General features: G+C 38.9%; 1 protein-coding gene across 1 annotated transcript in view; it reads right to left on the bottom strand.

The window, feature by feature from the left end:
- The window catches only part of VPS8 (VPS8 subunit of CORVET complex), a 388,458-nt gene extending 370,737 nt beyond the window's left edge, over positions 1-17,721 (bottom strand). Inside the window, exons 1-3 of the mRNA XM_077117773.1 lie at positions 17,630-17,721; positions 3,162-3,403; positions 2,172-2,240 (exon numbers count right to left, since the gene is read on the bottom strand). Of these exons, the coding sequence (XP_076973888.1) occupies positions 2,172-2,240; positions 3,162-3,314 (222 nt within the window). The 5' untranslated portion in view covers positions 3,315-3,403; positions 17,630-17,721. The remainder of the gene's footprint in view (positions 1-2,171; positions 2,241-3,161; positions 3,404-17,629) is intronic.
- Positions 17,722-18,075: the final 354 nt, after the last annotated feature.

Here is an 18,075-nt window from a genome sequence, read left to right as displayed (position 1 = left end):
AACTATATGCCAACAAACTAGACAACTCAGATGAAATGGACAAATTCCCGGAGACACACAAACAAGCTACACTGACTCAGGAAGAAATAGAAGATCTCAACAAACCAATCACAAGTAAAGAGATTCAATCAGTCATCAAAAATCTTTCTACAAAGAAAAGCCCAGGGCTGATGGCTTCATGGGGAATTTTATTAAACATCCCAAAAAGAACAAACACAATCCTGCTTGAACTTTTCCAAAAAATTGAGGAAAAAGGAACTCTACCCAACTCATTTTATGAAGTTAGTATCATTTTAATACCAAAATCAGATAAAGATGGTAAGAAAAGAAAACTACAGGCCAATCTCCCTAATGAACATAGATGCAAAAATTCTCAATAAAATATTAGCAAATCAAATCCAAAAACACATTCAAATAATTATACATGGTGACCAAGTAGGGTTTATACCAGGAATAAAAGGATGGTTCAACACAAGAAAATCAATTAATGTAATACAGCACATTAACAAATTAACTTCAATTACTTTTTCTTTCACTTATCCACCTGCCTAGGTCCCTGGAGGGTGAAGGAAGCCTCACCCTTCAAGCCTGAAGGGTGAAGTTAGGTATAACTCCAACACCTAACACCATGAACTAAAAGGAACCAAAATCACTGTTGAGTATAATAACATTATCTTCTCAAATCACTAATCACTGTACTTACTGTTAATAACAAAATTGTGCAAGAACAGTCCCTCATTATGAACTACATTATCAATAATATGAACCTTTTTTTGCAAATATTATATAAACATGTACAAATAGGACTTTCTATATAGTTCTCTAAGATTATCATTTTATTTCATACTTAAAATAATTGAAATAAGGATTAAATCTAATGATTAAGATGCAGTTTAAAAAAAATTGACCAAAATTAATATCCTCACCATATCTGGGGAAATAAAAGACTTCCTCTATGTTAAAAAGCAATAAATAAAGGACACTTTACTGTGACAAGATATTCTTTCAAGGACCAAAATCTTTGTCAAAACTACAAATGCCTAAGTCTTAATACAGATCAGACAGAATATTTCTGATGCTAAAAAATAGCAATAGATTCAAAGTAACAGCAACAGCAAACCCATATAAAGTAGAGCAATCAAAATCATACAAGAAAAATGAATGACATGATTTTCTGAGAAAGTAGTTTGCATCTTATAAAATGTTGGCTTGAAAGGGTAGGTACAGATGTAATAAAGACAAAGGCCTAACTCATTTGAAACTATAGTATCAATGGGCATTTCTGCTTGGAAATCTTTGGTTAGCTATCTTTTGGAAAACAAAACTATGAATCTGAAATAGATTTATACTAGAAAAGTCTTTCTCAAATCAGAAGCTAAGACCTACAAGAGGAGCCCTTAAGCAAGCTTTTAAAAGATCAAGAAGACTAAGTTGAATAACTGTCTGCAAATACAGAATATAGAAAAACTGGCATACTCCACCAACCAGGTACTCCCACAAAGTTCCTTTTATAAGCCTCTATGATCTGCCAACTACATAAGAATAACACCATCTCAAAGTCTGAAACTTTTTAAAAAAGTGGTACTTATAAAATAAACGATGGGAGTTTTGCTTTTTTCACATAGAAGGGTGACAAGGCTCATCATACAGCTGTAGATGCTCTTCAGATTCAGAGCATGAGCTCTCTGAATACCACTGGTAGAAGTCAAGTAATTAATCAAAACCAACACACAATACAAACGTCAAAAGCACTGAATTAGTATCTTAATTCACTTTAAAAATTGTTTTAAAATCTACCATATACCAGGAATTGTGCTGGGCACCAAGACTCTCAAGATATTGAATAAGGCACAGTTTCTGCCCTTGAGAAGCTCACAGTCTAGACCAGCACTGTCCAAGAGAATTTTCTGCAATGATGGGAATATTCTGTTACTATCTTCCACTATGGCAGCCACTAGCCACATGTGGCTACAGAGCACTTGAAATGTGCCCTGTGAACTGAGGAACTGAATTTAAAATTTTTATTTAGTTTGTGTTTATTTAAATGTAAACAGTTACATGTGACAAGTGGCTACCATATCAGACAGTGCAGGTCTAGATACATACATCTTAACTTACAAAGAAAGTATTCAAATCAAGGCCACAAAATGACAGTGATCTTTTATACCAACCTCATTTAGTATGCTTTCCAGTGTTGGAGGAGTGTCAACTTGAGGGATATCAAATTCCTTATCATCAATCTAAACAGAGAAAAGAAATTAACTCATAATGATGTTCTCCCAGACAACTCACCTGTGAGGGTGTTTGTACTCATTAGAGCCACTATCAGTTAAGAAACAAACAAATCACAATCTTATCTTAAGATAGCCAACTCAATAATTCACGGTTATAAGTGTCAGTTCAAAAGACTACAGAATTGGGCATGGCTCAGTGGCGAAGTTCTCACCTGCCACGCTGGAGACTCAGGTTCGATTCCCAGTGCCTGCCCATGTTAAAATAATAAAAAACTACAGAATTGTTTCCTTTCCTATCCACACATTGGCAACTATCAAGGGCAAACATACAATGACAGCCATCCGACAGCCCTTTCCAGAAAGGCTTTTTAAACTACTTATGCTTTTTTAAACATAACAAAATTGGATGTCTTCTGACAACCCTTAATTATTAAAGTTTGGACATAAGTTGTAAGGAATATGGAAAGGTCTGACATTGATTTTCCTAGTTATTTCATAAATTATGGTGAGAGATATTAGGTCAAACAGCTTGACGTTAAATATTTTTATAGTCGCAGAAACGTACTGGTTAATGTAACACATTAACAAGAAAAAAATCACTGTGCAAGATATGAATTCCAAGCCTATCACTAGGTGTATGACCTTGAGAATTCATTTAGCATAGCTGCATTTCAGTTTCCTCATCTATAAAGTGGATTATCACACAGAGTGAGATGAGCTGTAAAGCTCAAATGAGAGCAGATTATCAATATGTTTCATAAACTGTAATGAACTACACAAATGAACAGTGTTAGCTCACAAAACTGTACATAGACACCCATTAATCCATGCAAAGTCATAGACTTAGAATCTTTGGATCATAAAGCACACGCTAACTAACATTTATTATGATTTTAAATATCACTTGCCAAAAGTTGAAATTTTTACCAGATCATTTTTGAGCTCCAGTTCCTTGTCCAGATCTATGTAGGAGAATTTTGAAAGTGAAGCTTCTAGACTGAAAGACTTATTCAGTTCTTCTTCCATCGTCTTGGCACAGAGGCTCGGATCCACATTTTCATGGTCTGGTTCATTTTCCATGTTCGCTCCTAATGTATTCAATCAATTCACATGAAGTTTTTGTTGGTTTTGTTTTGGGCCTTAGATCATAATGACCTGCGTGATGATATCTTTTCAAAAAAGAAAAAAAAAGTATCATTTAGGTTTTCTCCTTGTCAACTGGACATGCCAAAGACTTGGTTGGTCATACTTCATGGAAACTGATTATTCACTCAATCTTCTTAGTACAAACAGAAGTTACTACAGGGTATAGCAAAGAGAAATACAGGATACAGAGTATGACATGGGAGGCAAGTTTCTACAGGAGTATCAAGGACAGCACCTAACACAAAGTCATGGTGACGGTGATAGACTTGAGATAAGTTTGACCACTAGACCTGGAACCAACTAGTTTTATACATCTAATAGCTTGGGGTAAATTGGCGCAGAAAGCTACTATTAACCCACAAGCTCACTTTCACAAGCTTCAGGATAGCTCTCCCTGAAAATATCCCTGGAGATAAGCATACTAACCAGTTTTATCACTGGCATCTACACAGGGTCACTGATCTCTCAAGAAGTTTAGTGTAAACACAGAGGGCCTAGAATGGATATTAGCAAATCTAAGGGTTCAGCTCTATTAAGGGAGGCAACAATGACCCCAAGATAGAATGATTCCATGACTACCCCAGATATTTTTAGAAAGAGGGCTAGTCATGGAGAAACACGGATAGTTTCAGGGAAAATTGAAATAGGAAGGAAGGAAGGGAAAAATCAAGCAAGCAAGCAAGCAATTTTTGGGTATAATTCACGACTCTAAATGGTACAGCGCTATGCTGCGTCAAAAAATAAAACACAATTTGGTTTACTCATATAACTCAGCTTTGCCTGTTTAGAAGAGGCAAAACATGAAAATGGAAACAATGCCATTGGAAAACAAAGGTTTTTAAAACAAAGGTTATTTTGTTTTCTAGACTACCCAGTGTACCCAAGAACTAGCAGTAACTCTCAGTAGGAAGCTTTTTCAAACTGCACACTGTCCTCAGGGGCATTATTGCCACCACCACTAAGGACCTGCTCCCCAGTGAAGTGAAAGCAGGAAAAAGGCTGAAAACCACTGAGCCACTGAAAGAAGTAATTTTTTTAAAAGGAGTTAAGAATCTGTTTTATTTTTTTAAATATGCCCAACGTTCAATCATAATTTTATCCAGTTAGGATAATTTTTTAGTACCTACAAATAATTCCACTCCTTTCAAAGTCTCATATTTATCACATTGAAAGAAATGACTACTATGTGTAAGATGTGGATTCATGAAAACTGATTTTTCGAGAATTAGGACCAATAGCTAGAATGTGCTAGGACATCTGGCACATTACCAAATACGGCTACTTTTTTTTTTTAACATGCTACAAAAGGTAGCTTTCCCTACAAGTACATGCAATAAAAATACATTACTAGGGCAGGCCACAGTGGCTCCGTGGCAGAGTTCTCATCTGCCATGGTAGAGACCCGGGTTCGATTCCCGGTGCCTGCCCATGCAAAAAAAAAATACATTACTACAAGACATAACCAACAGCACTCTGTATCTGGCAGCATTTGAAAGTATCTTTCCAACATCAGGTACTAAATGTATTGCTCCTTTTGCAATGAGTCAAATTCAGTGGCAATACTATGGTTTACATGCTTTCTTCAAAGAAGACTGAACTGGCTTATAACAATTTATTTCTTAATAAAGGCTTTCATTTTCATTTGTTCCTCTAAGCAAAAACAGTTAGTTAATCAAGGAATGTTTACAAATATGCACAATCTAATTTACATTCAGTGGTTCCTGAGGATAGTGACTAAAAGTTTTTATATATACATATTTTCTTAAATAGTAAAAAAGACCATAAAGCAACAAATAACAAAAAAAGAAAATTTTTACTTCAATGATTTAATAATCCTCTAAAATGTCTCATTCTTTATATGTGCCTTTCTAATATAAACCAGAAAGAAAAGCAATTTTGTTTTTCTGGCCCTCTTTTATCTCCTACCTGGAATTAATAAGAGGCTCTTGGGCACACAAAACAGCCCAGCATTCGTGAACATTACAGAAACGCTGAAGAAATTTCAAGTGACCAAGCATTCCCAGAAGAAGAACATCCATGCTACCCCACTCCATTTCCAACCTTCACTGAGTTCTTCTTATTGACATGATGTGGTAGCAAAGCGGAAAGAACGTACGCCAAAGAGTCAATTAAAATCAGTTTGGATCTGGACTCTACCATTTCCTATCTGCAACTTGGTCAATCCATTCACCTTTTCTGAGCTTCTCTGTTTCCACATCTGTTGAAATGAAATGTTGTGGACACTTGTGTTGTTTATCCAGAACAGTACCTCCTGTTCTGGGAAGGGCTTCAAACCACGTGGTTCTTGTGGAGGCTGCAATCAAAAACACTCTAGTAAAAAAAAAAAAAAGCGCAACCTCTAGTAATAGGGGTTGCATCAAATAGCCAAAGTCCTTCACCAAGATTTATTAAACTAGAATTGTGAAGAATATATCCACTATTCCCTAAACAATGAATAAAAAGGTAGAACACCCCCTCTCACACAGAGTTCTGCAAAAAAGAAACAGCCATTCACTCAACACATATTAACTAGAAACCTGCTATGCATCTCTCACCAGAAACCCATCTCTACTTACAGAATTTGCATTGTAGGTATAGATTCTCTGATGAAAATGAAATCAATCTATAAACAGAAGGAGAAAAGAGGAGGAACAAGAGTCCTGGTGTCATTCAGTCTTCAGGTTCCAGTCTTTCATGAAGTCAGCTCTGCCCATAGCCTTCAGGCACTTTGGTGATATAAACCAACATACTCTTCTGTAACTCTCCATTCTAAGCGACACACACACACACACATATATACGCTTTGTGTGTGTGTGTGTGTGTGTGTGTCACTTAGAACAAGAGTCTTGACTCAGGAATGCAATAACCTATTATGCAGGGTGACTGAGAGGAATGAATGACTGTAAAAGTTAGAATAATACCTGGTCACACAAGTTTTCAAGAAATATTAGCTATTATCATTTAATTTCTTCTAAAGTTAAAGACTTACAGCAGTGCTTCTGTAAAGGTCTAGCCAGTGCCAAACATATCAGTTTTTTCATTAGCTGAATAGTAGGGGGTTTGTCTAAGACGACTACAGCCCCCAGCAAAACACCAGACATTTAATAAAAACCTTTAATTATGATAATTATATCACTAACTCATTCCAAAATTGGGCTTTTTGTAACAACAGTTAGGCTACATTTCATCAGTGAAGCCAATTATACTCTTCCTTAGTTTTTCTTACCAGCAGTTAAGTCACACAGCAATTTTTTCCAACCCAAAGAGATCTGCTCAATCCAAAGGCCACCCTGCTCAGAATTATTTTTGTAAAAAAGAAGAGTTCACTAAGAGCAGTTTCTGTGAATTTTTTAGACATTTACTGAGCTCTACCTAAACCTACCTGTGGTAGGCAGAACTGTAACCGAGAAATCAGGAGTTAAGGGATGATTTTCATTACTGAATCATTACACACGCTTTCCTTTGTGCTTTCTGGTATACTGAAGTAGACAGAGGGAAATTCCAGAAATCTCTAAATTGTAATACAGTTGCCCTGATTTCTGATAATGATTACATAGCCCTTATCTTCTACCCCTGTGATTTTAAAAACCTTGTGAATAACCTTCATTTGTACCCAATTATCCATTTTTCAAGTCCTGTAATCACTAAAGACAGGCCCATTATAATGTTTAGCAATGAAGGGTCTTGGGTCTGCCTAGAACTAACCCAGGCAAAGCCCAAAGTTATCTTGATACCGAGACTGAATGTAACCAAAACGACCCACCTGACATGCGCAGTAGCTTAGACTTTAACCTACAAGTCCCCTGTGCCTCATTCCACCATTTCCTCACACACGTTCTGTGACTAAGCATGTAATCAATCTGCGCATGCTCAATAATCAGATCCCCTCTAATTCCATCATCCGGGGCCACTGCGCTCATTACCCTAAACCCTGCCCATCTTTTCCCTAATAAAACAATCAGAATTACTGCAGTTCAGGGTGACAGATTTTGGGCCTCTAGGCCATCTGCTCTCCTACTACGTGCCTAGTAATAAACTCTTTCTCTCTTTGATACCCCAGTGTCTCAGGAATTGGTTTTGAGCACATCTGGCAAAAGAATCCACAGCCTTGGTCTAGTAACAGAATGCCCCTACCCTCCAGAGATCAATGTCCTAATCCCCAGAACCTGTGGATGTATCTCCTTACGTGACCAAAGAGATTTGCACATATGATTAAATTAGAATTTTGGGATGGGATTATCATGGATTATCCAGGTGGGCCCAATGCAATAATGGTCCTTAAAAGTGTAAGAGGGAGGCAGAAAAGAGAGTCAGAGAAAGCGTATTGTAACAGAAGCATGGTTAGAGATGCCACATTGCAGGCTTTGAAGATGGAGGAAGGTACCTAAGAGCCAAGCAATGCAGGTAGGCAGACTTTTACAAGCTAGAAAAAAAAAGAAGGAAAACATTCTCTCTAGAGCCTCCAGAAAGAAACACAGCCCTACCAACGCTTTGATTTTGGCCCAGTGAGACTTTTGTTGAGCTTGTGAGCTACAGAATTATAAAATCAATTGTGTTTTAAGCCAACACATTTGTGGTAATTTGCTATGGCAACAATAGGAAATGAATACATACCAAACTTTAAGTAATTAGTTTCTGACCCCATTTCCATGTCATTTGGCATTAACCAAATATTTATTAAGCTCTACATTCCAGTATAGAAGACTAACAAAATGCTTTAAAGATTGAAGCAGGATAAAATAGGACAATTGTTAAGTCCCTGATTTCTTATTCAGCTTTGAAAGAGTTAACAAACAATTGCAAATCTCTCTTTCTTATCTAGCTCCAAAGGAACTAATAGAGAGCTGCAAACTTTCTGTGACAAAAATTTCCCTAAAGCCCCCAAACCAATGAAACCTCTCCAAACCATAAAAGCTTGTAAAATTCTGGGCCCAAGGCAAACTCTTAATGATAGGAAGCATAGGGTCATAAATGATTGTTAACCATTTGCCCAAAGACAAATTTTAGGTATGTGACAAACCAGGAATTTGGCTAGCTATCTCTTCCTAGAACAAAGAAAACACCTAATATTCAAAAGTTACTATGGAAACCTGCTATCAACAAAACTTTCCTATAAAACAAGCCAGCCCACTTCACAGCGCATATCCCTCCCTTGGGCACATCAGAGTTAACTTCTCTAATGTATACTTTCTCTTTTTAATAAACTTTACTACTTATACCTACTGGCCCTCTCATCTCTAAATTCTTTTAGTTTCCAGACTAAGGAACCTGGATGGCATCTTGACTGGCACTGCCAGCCAGGCACCGGTTTCAATATTACATTTAATATTATACACTTGATGTAGTTACTGCCTTCAGACATCATTTAAGTCCTATTCCAACACAAAAGTTGGAAATGAATTTCTGATAATTTTCTCTTGAGATGAAATTCTACAACTAGCTCTGCACCCAACCATCATGTGAGATAATATTTTACAGCTTTTAAGGGGATCCATGCCAGATAGTACCTGCAAACAACACAACAGATATCAGTTTTTTCTTAGCCTCTCCCACAATGAAATAAGAGTAACCTGATACGAAATGTGTATCACAGAATTATAATTATCCGGTATGTTATATTCTTCTGAGTGCTGATAAACTGATATTTTAATAGTTCAAATGTAAGATTATCTGACATCTTGATAATTCTCAAGATTATTTCCTTCTTAATAAGGTTATAACACTGGCCTTATAACACTGGCCAACAGAATAAGAACTCAGGAGTATGACAATCAGGTTACTCTGTAACTCTTTCATCCATCTTTTACTTTGGTAAACATTCCCAACTGTTCTCAAGTTCTAGAATCCTGTGTAAGGCTCTGATATTTTTTTCCTTCTAAAAGTGTTGTATGAAACATTTTTCACATTACAGTGAAATCAAATCAAGTTGTTTCACTTTTGTTTGTTTTTTTTTAAAATTCACTATATTCCCAGAAAGTTATCACTAAGTTGTAGTAAGGAAACAATGTTATGTGTCAACTTTGTTTCTGGCCTTCCCAACCCAAGTATTTCTCTTCTTTCATCTTTTCATTTTATTGTGCCTTTGTTGTTGTCTATTTTGTGAAGAAAAAAGAACAAAAACATACAATTGAGGGTTATCTTCCATTAGTTTTCTATTCTCTTTCTCTGGGAAATGGACTCATTTTTATATCTCTTTTTTTTTTTTTTTACATGGGCAGGCACCGGGAATCGAACCCGGGTTCTTGGGCATGGCAGGCAAGCATTCTTACCTGCTGAGCCACTGTGGCCCGCCCGGACTCATTTTTAACAAGTCCCCAATGCCTATAGGAAAAAATTCCAAATTCTAAGCCTTTTACTCCAGAGACTGCATGAGCTGACCCCTACCTGGCTTTATTTCTAAATTATTTGCATTCAAGGTCCCTCAAGAATGGCTTTCACACCTTCTCAACCAAAAGGGGGAAAGCAAAATGAGACAAAATAAAGCGCCAACGGCTGAGAGATTTCAAACAGAGTAGAGAGGTTAGCGTGGAGGTTATTCTTATGCATAATATAGATATCACCTTCTTAGTTAAGGTGTAATGGAGAGGCTGGAGGGAAGTGCCTGAAAATGTAGAGCCCTGTTCCTGTAGCCATGTTTCCTGAAGATGATTGTATAATGATATAGCTTTCATAATGTGACTGTGTGATTGTGAAAACGTTGAGTCTGATGCTCCTTTTATTTACCTTATCTACAGACGAGTAAAACATATGGATTAAAAATAAACAAATAATAGGGGGAACAAATGTTAGAATAAATTTAGTAGATTGAAATGCTAGTGATCTATAAAAGGGAAGGGTAAGGGGTATGGTATGTATGAATTTTTTCCTGTTTTCTTTATTCCTTTTTCTGAATTGATGCAAAAATGTTCTAAGAAATGATCATGATGATGAATATACAACTATGTGATGATATTGTGAGTTACTGATTATATATTTAGATGGAATGATCATATGGTAAGAATGTTTGTGTATGTTGGTATGATTAATAAATAAAATTTTAAAAAAAGAATGGCTTTCACTTTCCCACTGTGGGCTCGTGCTGGTTTGTCTTCCCTTTCCTTTTCCTCTCTGTTTATTTAAGTTCTTTCTTTCCTTCCTTCCATCAGGACATCATTCATATCAGATTTACCTATGACCTCGTCCTTCCTTAACCATCCTCTGAATTCAGAAGCACGTCTTCTTCAGAACAATGGCTTGGCACATTCTCCATTTTGATTCATTAATTAACTTACCATGGGACTATGTATTTCCCTCCAACTATACAATCAAAATGGGGCCATGCTTCTTTGTACACTCTGCTTTACACGTCTCATTGATTTGCACAGCTATACAGATATACAAAAAACATTTGCTGTTTAACATAAGAATTGGGAGACAGGAATAACATGTGTTGTACATTAAATTCTGTAATTGCTAAATTTCAGAGGATATTACTTAATTCACAGCATACAGGAACTGTGTCATAATAAGCCAGGTTCTGAGTGAGTTCTACTTTTGTGTAATCAGGCTTGCAAATCACTGCAGATCATATACATCCTTCAGTTATCAGCTAAAACTTTGCTTCCTCAAAAAAGCCTTTTCTGTCCAGCTCAACTAGGCTAGGTCCCTATTTTATGCACCTATACCATTGTTCTCCTTTATTACACTCATCACACTTGCAATCATTTCTTCAACACCTTAACCACCACCTCCTCTCCAACTGGAATACAGGGCCCATAAGAGCAAAGCCCAGATTTGCCTTGTTCACCATTGTACTCCCAGTGCCTAATTATATAGTAGGTAATCCATCCATCCTTCCATCCATCCACCCATCCACCCATCCTTCCATCCATCCACCCATCCATTCATCCTTCCATCCATCCACCCATCCATTCATCCTTCCATCCATCCACCCATCCATTCATCCTTCCATCCATCCACCCATCCATTCAACCCTCACTTCCCAAGCTGGGAAGTTAAGCAACACTAAATCACTGGCTTGCCTCAAATAGCAGTTCTTGGTTGTTCAGTATAAGATATAGCTAGTTATTCTACCCCAAAAAGTTTTCCAACTGTGTAAATCCCTTCTCTGCATCTTGGTAAGTGAGATTTTTAAAAACTGACTATTTTTAAAAGATCAATTAGTTATGACACAAACTCTCCAACTTCAGATGTTTCATGCTCTGTTACATTATTAATTCAGGCCATAGGCCAATATGAAAACTATGGAAATGTATCATATGTCCATTCAATTTACAAGAATTCCACTATTATCTTCAGCAAAAAGAAAAATATATATACTGATTCACATAGAACCAGCAATTCTGCCTACCACTCCACTCAACATTCAGACTGAGTACAGAACGGGAGATGGAAATCTGCTGTACTTTTGGTCAGGATCAGTTCTTGCATAGCTCATACACAAAGAATACACTTCATCTATACTCAAAGAACAAGCAACATGCTGTTCCAACAGTGGAGCAAAACTGGCTGTGTTGCCTTTTCCTGAGAAACCATATGTCAGTGTCCAACATGACTCTATCAGGGGATTTACAAGGGTATTCAAATTTCACCTTACTCACACACTTCAGGAAACAGATTCTGTGTTACTTGCAATGCCACTATGTACTGGGATGAGCTGCTAACTTGACATCTGCATTTCTTTCCAAGAATAGGCACATCTAGGTAACCACAGCCCACAGTGCTTGGAGGTATGTGCTGGTTTAAAGCTGTACATCCTCCAGAAAAAACACGTTCCTAAATCTAATCCTTTCCTGTGGGTGTGAAGCCATTGTAAGTAGGACTTTTTGACGAGGTTACTTCAGTTAAGGTGTGTCCTATCTCAATCAGGATGGGTTTTAATCCTACTATTTGAGTCCTTTATAAGACAATGAAATTCAGGCAGACAGACAGAAAGCCACAGAGGGAGAAGCAAAGCTGGAATCTGCAAAATTCAGAAGAGAACAGAGAGGCCACCATGTGCAAAACCATGTGACAAGTTAAGGACCAAGGGCCGCAGGCGATCAACTCCGGGGCACCAGTTTTGGGGAAGATACATCACTCTGAAAACACCCTGACGTAGACTTTCTTTGGCCTCAAAACTGTGAGTAAAGAAATTCCCCTTGTCTAACTTGACACATTTCATGGTATTTGCTTGAGTAGCCCAGGAAGCTAACACAAAGTCCCACTATTAAAGGTGGCAAACCAGTCGCTCAGTGGCAGCGTTCTCACCTGCCATGCCAGAGACCCAGGTTCGATTCCTGGTGCCTGGCCATGCAAAAAAAAAAAAAAATAGTGGCAAACCTCTCCATTCCTCTTTCTTCTCTTGGTAAATGTCTAATATAAGAGAAGAGTAAAATTTAACATTTAGAGAGTAAACAACAAGTATCAAAAGGAAGAGAACAGTGAACAAGACTTACCTGTGCATGATGCTAGGTTACTACTATGGATCGCCAGACACAACATTTAAAAAGAGAAAAAACAAACCCCTTATCAAAATATACAAAACAGTAACTCTACCAAACCAAAACCATTCCAGCCAATCCTAAAGAACACCTAGGGCAATATATAAGATTCTACAAAGGTTCCATACACTAGGGTAACCTTCCAGAAACCTACAACCTCCAGATAGGTCCTTGGACAGATAAGTCCTGAAACCTAGACCTCAGCCTCTCCAGAACTCAGCTAGTTCCATCTCCCAATCCCATGTTATTGACAGCCCTTTCCAACATGAAAAAGCTAGAATGGCCATAGCCCAAATATCCCTAAGGAGTGGGAAAGAAGGCTAAGAGGTGATCATGGAGTTATACAGAGAAGGTAGGGCTTAACAAATGAATATGATTGCTGAATCATTAAATTGATGTATCTTTTCTTCTCTAGTATCTTAGGGCAGCTAGAAGAAAAAATCTAAAATTGTGAAATTGCGGCCCATGCCAAGCTCTGAAATTTGTTTTATAGCTGATGGTTGTGCTGTGCTTTTGAGATTTACTGCTTTTTTTATATATGTTATTTTTCACAAAAAAAAGAAAACAAAGTTGATTGTGATGATAAAAAAATATATTTATTCCTTCTAGCTTCCTATTATTCTTCTGGAGCAAGCAGAAGAAAAAATCTGAGATAACCCATGACAAACTCTGGGATCTGTCCTGTAATTTACTTATTAGGGAGTGCTTTCAGAATTATTGCTTTTTTCTTTCTTTGCTTTGTCTATATATTATATTACATAATAAAAAAAGTAAAAGTTTAAAAAAAAACAAAACAGCAAGTCTACAAATATTTACATTATGTGTAAGCTCAAATATTATAAATTAGCTTTATATCAGTGTATGAAGGGACATGAATAAGAGAAAAATCATCTCTTTCCAGCTCCAAATAAGTCCCTACTACTAGAGAATCTCTGTTCAAAGACCCACCCCAATCCCGGAGAAGTCCTCCTAAGAAGTACGTGGGCATTGTGTAGGCTTAAATGCATTCCCTTGTCTTCTTACCAAACTGGTATAGCTGAATTCTTGTAAGTTAAATGCACAGAAGATAGGATTCCATTCAGCTATAGACTGAGTTAGATGGTGGCCTTCCAATTAGTTCAAATTGTCACCTCAACTTCACTTGGCTAAGTAAGGTGCCAAGGAAAATATGGAGTTACAGATTTAGTCTTTTTTTTTGAAAGAACAGGAGGAACCTTCTTGCTGAACTGTAGAGGAAAAAACAAATCTTATCATGGTTAAGACATTCTAGACAGTCACCGAACTGTCCAGGGATCTGCAGGGCTTGTGTTCTTGTGTTCAGATAATATGGAAAACAGGATACAAGGAGAAAGGGATGCTAATTACCTCTGAAGCTTTGCTTAGTGACTTGATTGACTCACCTTGCGCTCTTAATCATTACACAAGAGACCCAACTAAAATGTGAGAATGCTCTCTCTATATAAAACTATATATGGGAAAACATGCAAAAGTATTTAAGAGAGTAGAATAAGAAAAGCAAAAATGCAAGAGTAAGATGAAATGCAGATTTGGAAGATAGAATACATAAGACTCACAGAAGAGAAGCTAATGTATGTTTTAAGGGAAACATATCCAGACTTACAAAGTGGTAGGAAAAGAGTACTTCTGCAATAGCATGATTGAACATATAACAAGGAAGGGGTATTACAGAAGAATCATTTATGAAAGAATGTTGCAAGAGTCCAGATGGGAGACTAAAAAGGATGAGGTCAGGATTTGACTTGAAAGAAGAAAATACATTTTGAGTGATTTCCTTAGAAAATGGAAGTAAACTAATGAATATCTGTTGTTTATGCTAAAACATCCCTTCTCCTCTTCTTGTAGTAACAGCCCAGCACTTTCACCATCTTCCCTTTGGGAAGCTCCCCCTCCTCCTCTTCAACCATGTGATTTTGGTGGTGCTGCCCATCACAGTATTACCCGACCTGCATACCCACAAGTGACCTGCATACCCACAAGTGGGCACGTGACACAGTCCTGGCCTAGCAATAAGTCCCTTCCCTGGGGTTTGCAAATAGTGTAGCGAGGACTTGACTCAGGGTACTTAAGCGTGGGTGACATTTAACATGGGGGCTGCCTACAGTCATGTCTTTGGTGCATTTATATAATAGGGCAGAATGAGGCTGCAATTAGAGAAGGGGAAAAAAGCGATTGAAGTTAGAGGTCCCTTCAAGAGGGTAAGAGATATACGAGAACATCATCTGAGTCCATGGATTTGGTCACACCACAGTCCTTCTCAGGTTTGTGAGCCAGGAAATCCGTCTTTTGTTTCAACTTTTTTTTTTTTTTTTTTTTTAAAGAGAGAGGGAGGAAAGGAAGGAAAGACAGAGAAGGAAGGAAGGATGGAAGGGAGGAAGAAAGGGAAACATTTTTAAACATTTTCTTGTTTTATTATATTTTGTTTGTTTGTTTGTTTTTTACATGGGCTGGGGCCGGGAATCGAACCGGGGTCCTCCGGCACGGCAGGCAAGCACTCTTGCCCGCTGAGCCACCGCGGCCCGCCCTCAACTTTTTTTTTAATTGAGTTTCCAGTATTTGCAACAGAAAAGAATTGTAAGACTTATGACTTTCAGAGTAAATCTAAGAAATTCTTAACAGCAAGAAATCCAAGGCAAATCTACAGCTGCAGGCTAGAACATAGCATGCTATATAATAACGCCATAGAGAATGAAGATAATTCAAACTAACTCGAGATTCAGTTAAATCTTCGTAAATAAATGCAGATGACACCTGTACTGCATTGACTAGATTCCCACCCCACTCCACCCCCCCATTTATATCCACAGGGAACTGTGAATGTGACCTTATTCAGAAATAAGGTCTATGAATATGTACTCAAGCTAAGAAAAACATCATACTTGATTTAGATGAGCCCTAAATTCAATAACTGGTGTCCTTATAAGGAGAGGGAGATTTGGATATACATAAGAAAGAAAATCACCAGATGATAAAGGGGAGGTACTGCACTGAAACATCTGCAAGCCAAGAAACAGCAAGGATTGCTAATAACCACCAGGAGCTGGGAAAAGAAAAGGAAAAAAAAAAAGATTCTCCCCTAGAGACTTCAGAAGCAGAACGGCCCTGGATTTTAGGCTTCTAATCTTCAGAACCGGGAGAGAATAAACTTCTGTTGTTTTAAGCTATGCAGTCTGAGGTACCTTGTTATGGCTGCCCTGGGGAACTAACACAAGACCCAAAGTTGTGGGTTAAGAGATGATATACAAACTCTGAAACCTATAAACAGATCACAAGTTAAGCACCATTCATTAAGTTAAAGGTCTCAGGCTTCATTCACATACATAACTGATATTTTGTATCATAGTGGTTGAAATGTCTATGAAGCAGCTTTAAGGGTTACTGGGATACAGTTAAAAGCTTCAGCAATCATCAAGATGCCCCAATACTCTGGAAGACATGAAATATTCATCTGCTGATGATGTGCCCAGGTACAAAGGAAATGTATAAAGAACAGAGTTAAGATTCTGGAAAGAATTCTCCCACCTATAACTGTCTTATCGGTCATCTGATGTTCAACAGTTCAACCAGAATTTGTCTTTCCATTTATCTTTATTCTGCATTTTATGGACAGACAGCTATTGCCAGAGTATTCAATATTTAATCTCTGCTTAAATTTAACCATGACCAGCCCCATGTCTTAAACATACGTAGGGCCTCCACCCCCATTTATATTAGATATATACTAAACACACACACCTTACATATAATTAGCCCCCAAACTCAGACATCTGGAGTACAATTAGCCCACAAGATAACATCCCTGTTTGTTTAGCTCGCTTGTTTGTCTGGGGAAGGAGAACAGGGATGATGATAGTGCAGAAACACAGATTCTGTCCATTCTTACACTAATCTAGGGAATGGAGGGGGCATGCCTATTTGGAGAAGGTTTTGGCAGCTGTTCCTAATAACCCAAGGCCATGAAACTTCTCTTTCTGATCCTACCTCATCCTACCCAACCCTCCTTTGAAACATGCCCATTTTGCATATCCATATACCTAGAGGAGCTGTTTCCCTCCTTCCCCAGTTGCCATGCTTGCAGAGTGGCCTCACTCTCCTGTGTAAGGGCACAGGAGTGACCTCAAACTTTAGGGGCCCACCTGTCACTCTGTTCCTCCACCTCCCCCATTCCCCTGTTGCACACCTTGCAGGCGGTGACAAACTGGAGTTTGCTTCACAGGGTGCACACCAATCCTGAGAGGTTGTCACCCCATCTAAGCCTCGGCTTCGGGCTCACCAAGCCTGAGAGGCTGTCACCCCATCTAAGCCTCGGCTTCAGGCTGAGGGTGCACACTCATCCCAGCCCCCAGGGGCTGGAAGAGACGACACTTGTTCCCTATACCCACAGGAGGGATGTATAGCTGTTCCACTCCGCTCACCCGCCCCACAGTCTCATAATCAGGGGAAGCAGGCTCCTCTGTCCTCACCCTCACATCCGTTTGAAACTAATCAACACGCTTGAACTGCCAGACCCAATTCGGGGGCTAAACGCAGGCTATGGCCCTTCACCCCAGAGTCGACCCCGCCGGGTCCGCGAACCCGGGTACAGTTAGCCCGTCAGGAAAATGTCCCGTCAGCTCCCCGGGGCCGTGTTGCTATCGCGCGGGGAAAAGGCCAAGGCTCCAGGGTCCTGCGTGCTCTCTCTCCACTCGGTCTTGCGGGCCCTGCCGCCCGACCCCTCCCGGATTGGCCCGCTCTGGGGACTGTCATTACCTGAGCTTGCAGCCATGCTGGCCCAAGACCTCCAGCTCACGTGACACCGCCTCTGGCTCAAGGCTCAGGCACGCGCAGTGCCTACCCATTAGCAGTAACACTTCCGCTTTCCTGCAGTCACCCCTCTCAGTCCGCGCCGCTACGCCACGCCCCCATTTAAAGGGCCAGAGACACACTGTCTCACCGCTCGGACAGAGAGGCTGGTTAACATCCTGGGGGACTGAGGTCCGCGTAAAAGACGAGTCAAGCCTTGCCCTTCCATGTCAGAGGAGGAGCGTAAACAATAAACAGAAATCCTTGAGATGAGAGGGCTGGACAGCCCTATGAATTCAGAGAAAGTAAACCTACCTTCCCGCAGCCCAAGAAGGGCCCTGTCCCTGGGAATCCAGGCTATTGGAATTTGTAACCAATTAAAATTAAAAAAAAAAAAAAATTCTCTTTTGAGG

The sequence above is a fragment of the Tamandua tetradactyla genome, chromosome 10 (genome assembly GCF_023851605.1).
Source record: "Tamandua tetradactyla isolate mTamTet1 chromosome 10, mTamTet1.pri, whole genome shotgun sequence".
Lineage (NCBI taxonomy): Eukaryota > Metazoa > Chordata > Mammalia > Pilosa > Myrmecophagidae > Tamandua > Tamandua tetradactyla.
Note: the sequence above shows the minus strand (reverse complement) of the source record. Positions and strands in the feature narration are given on the sequence as shown.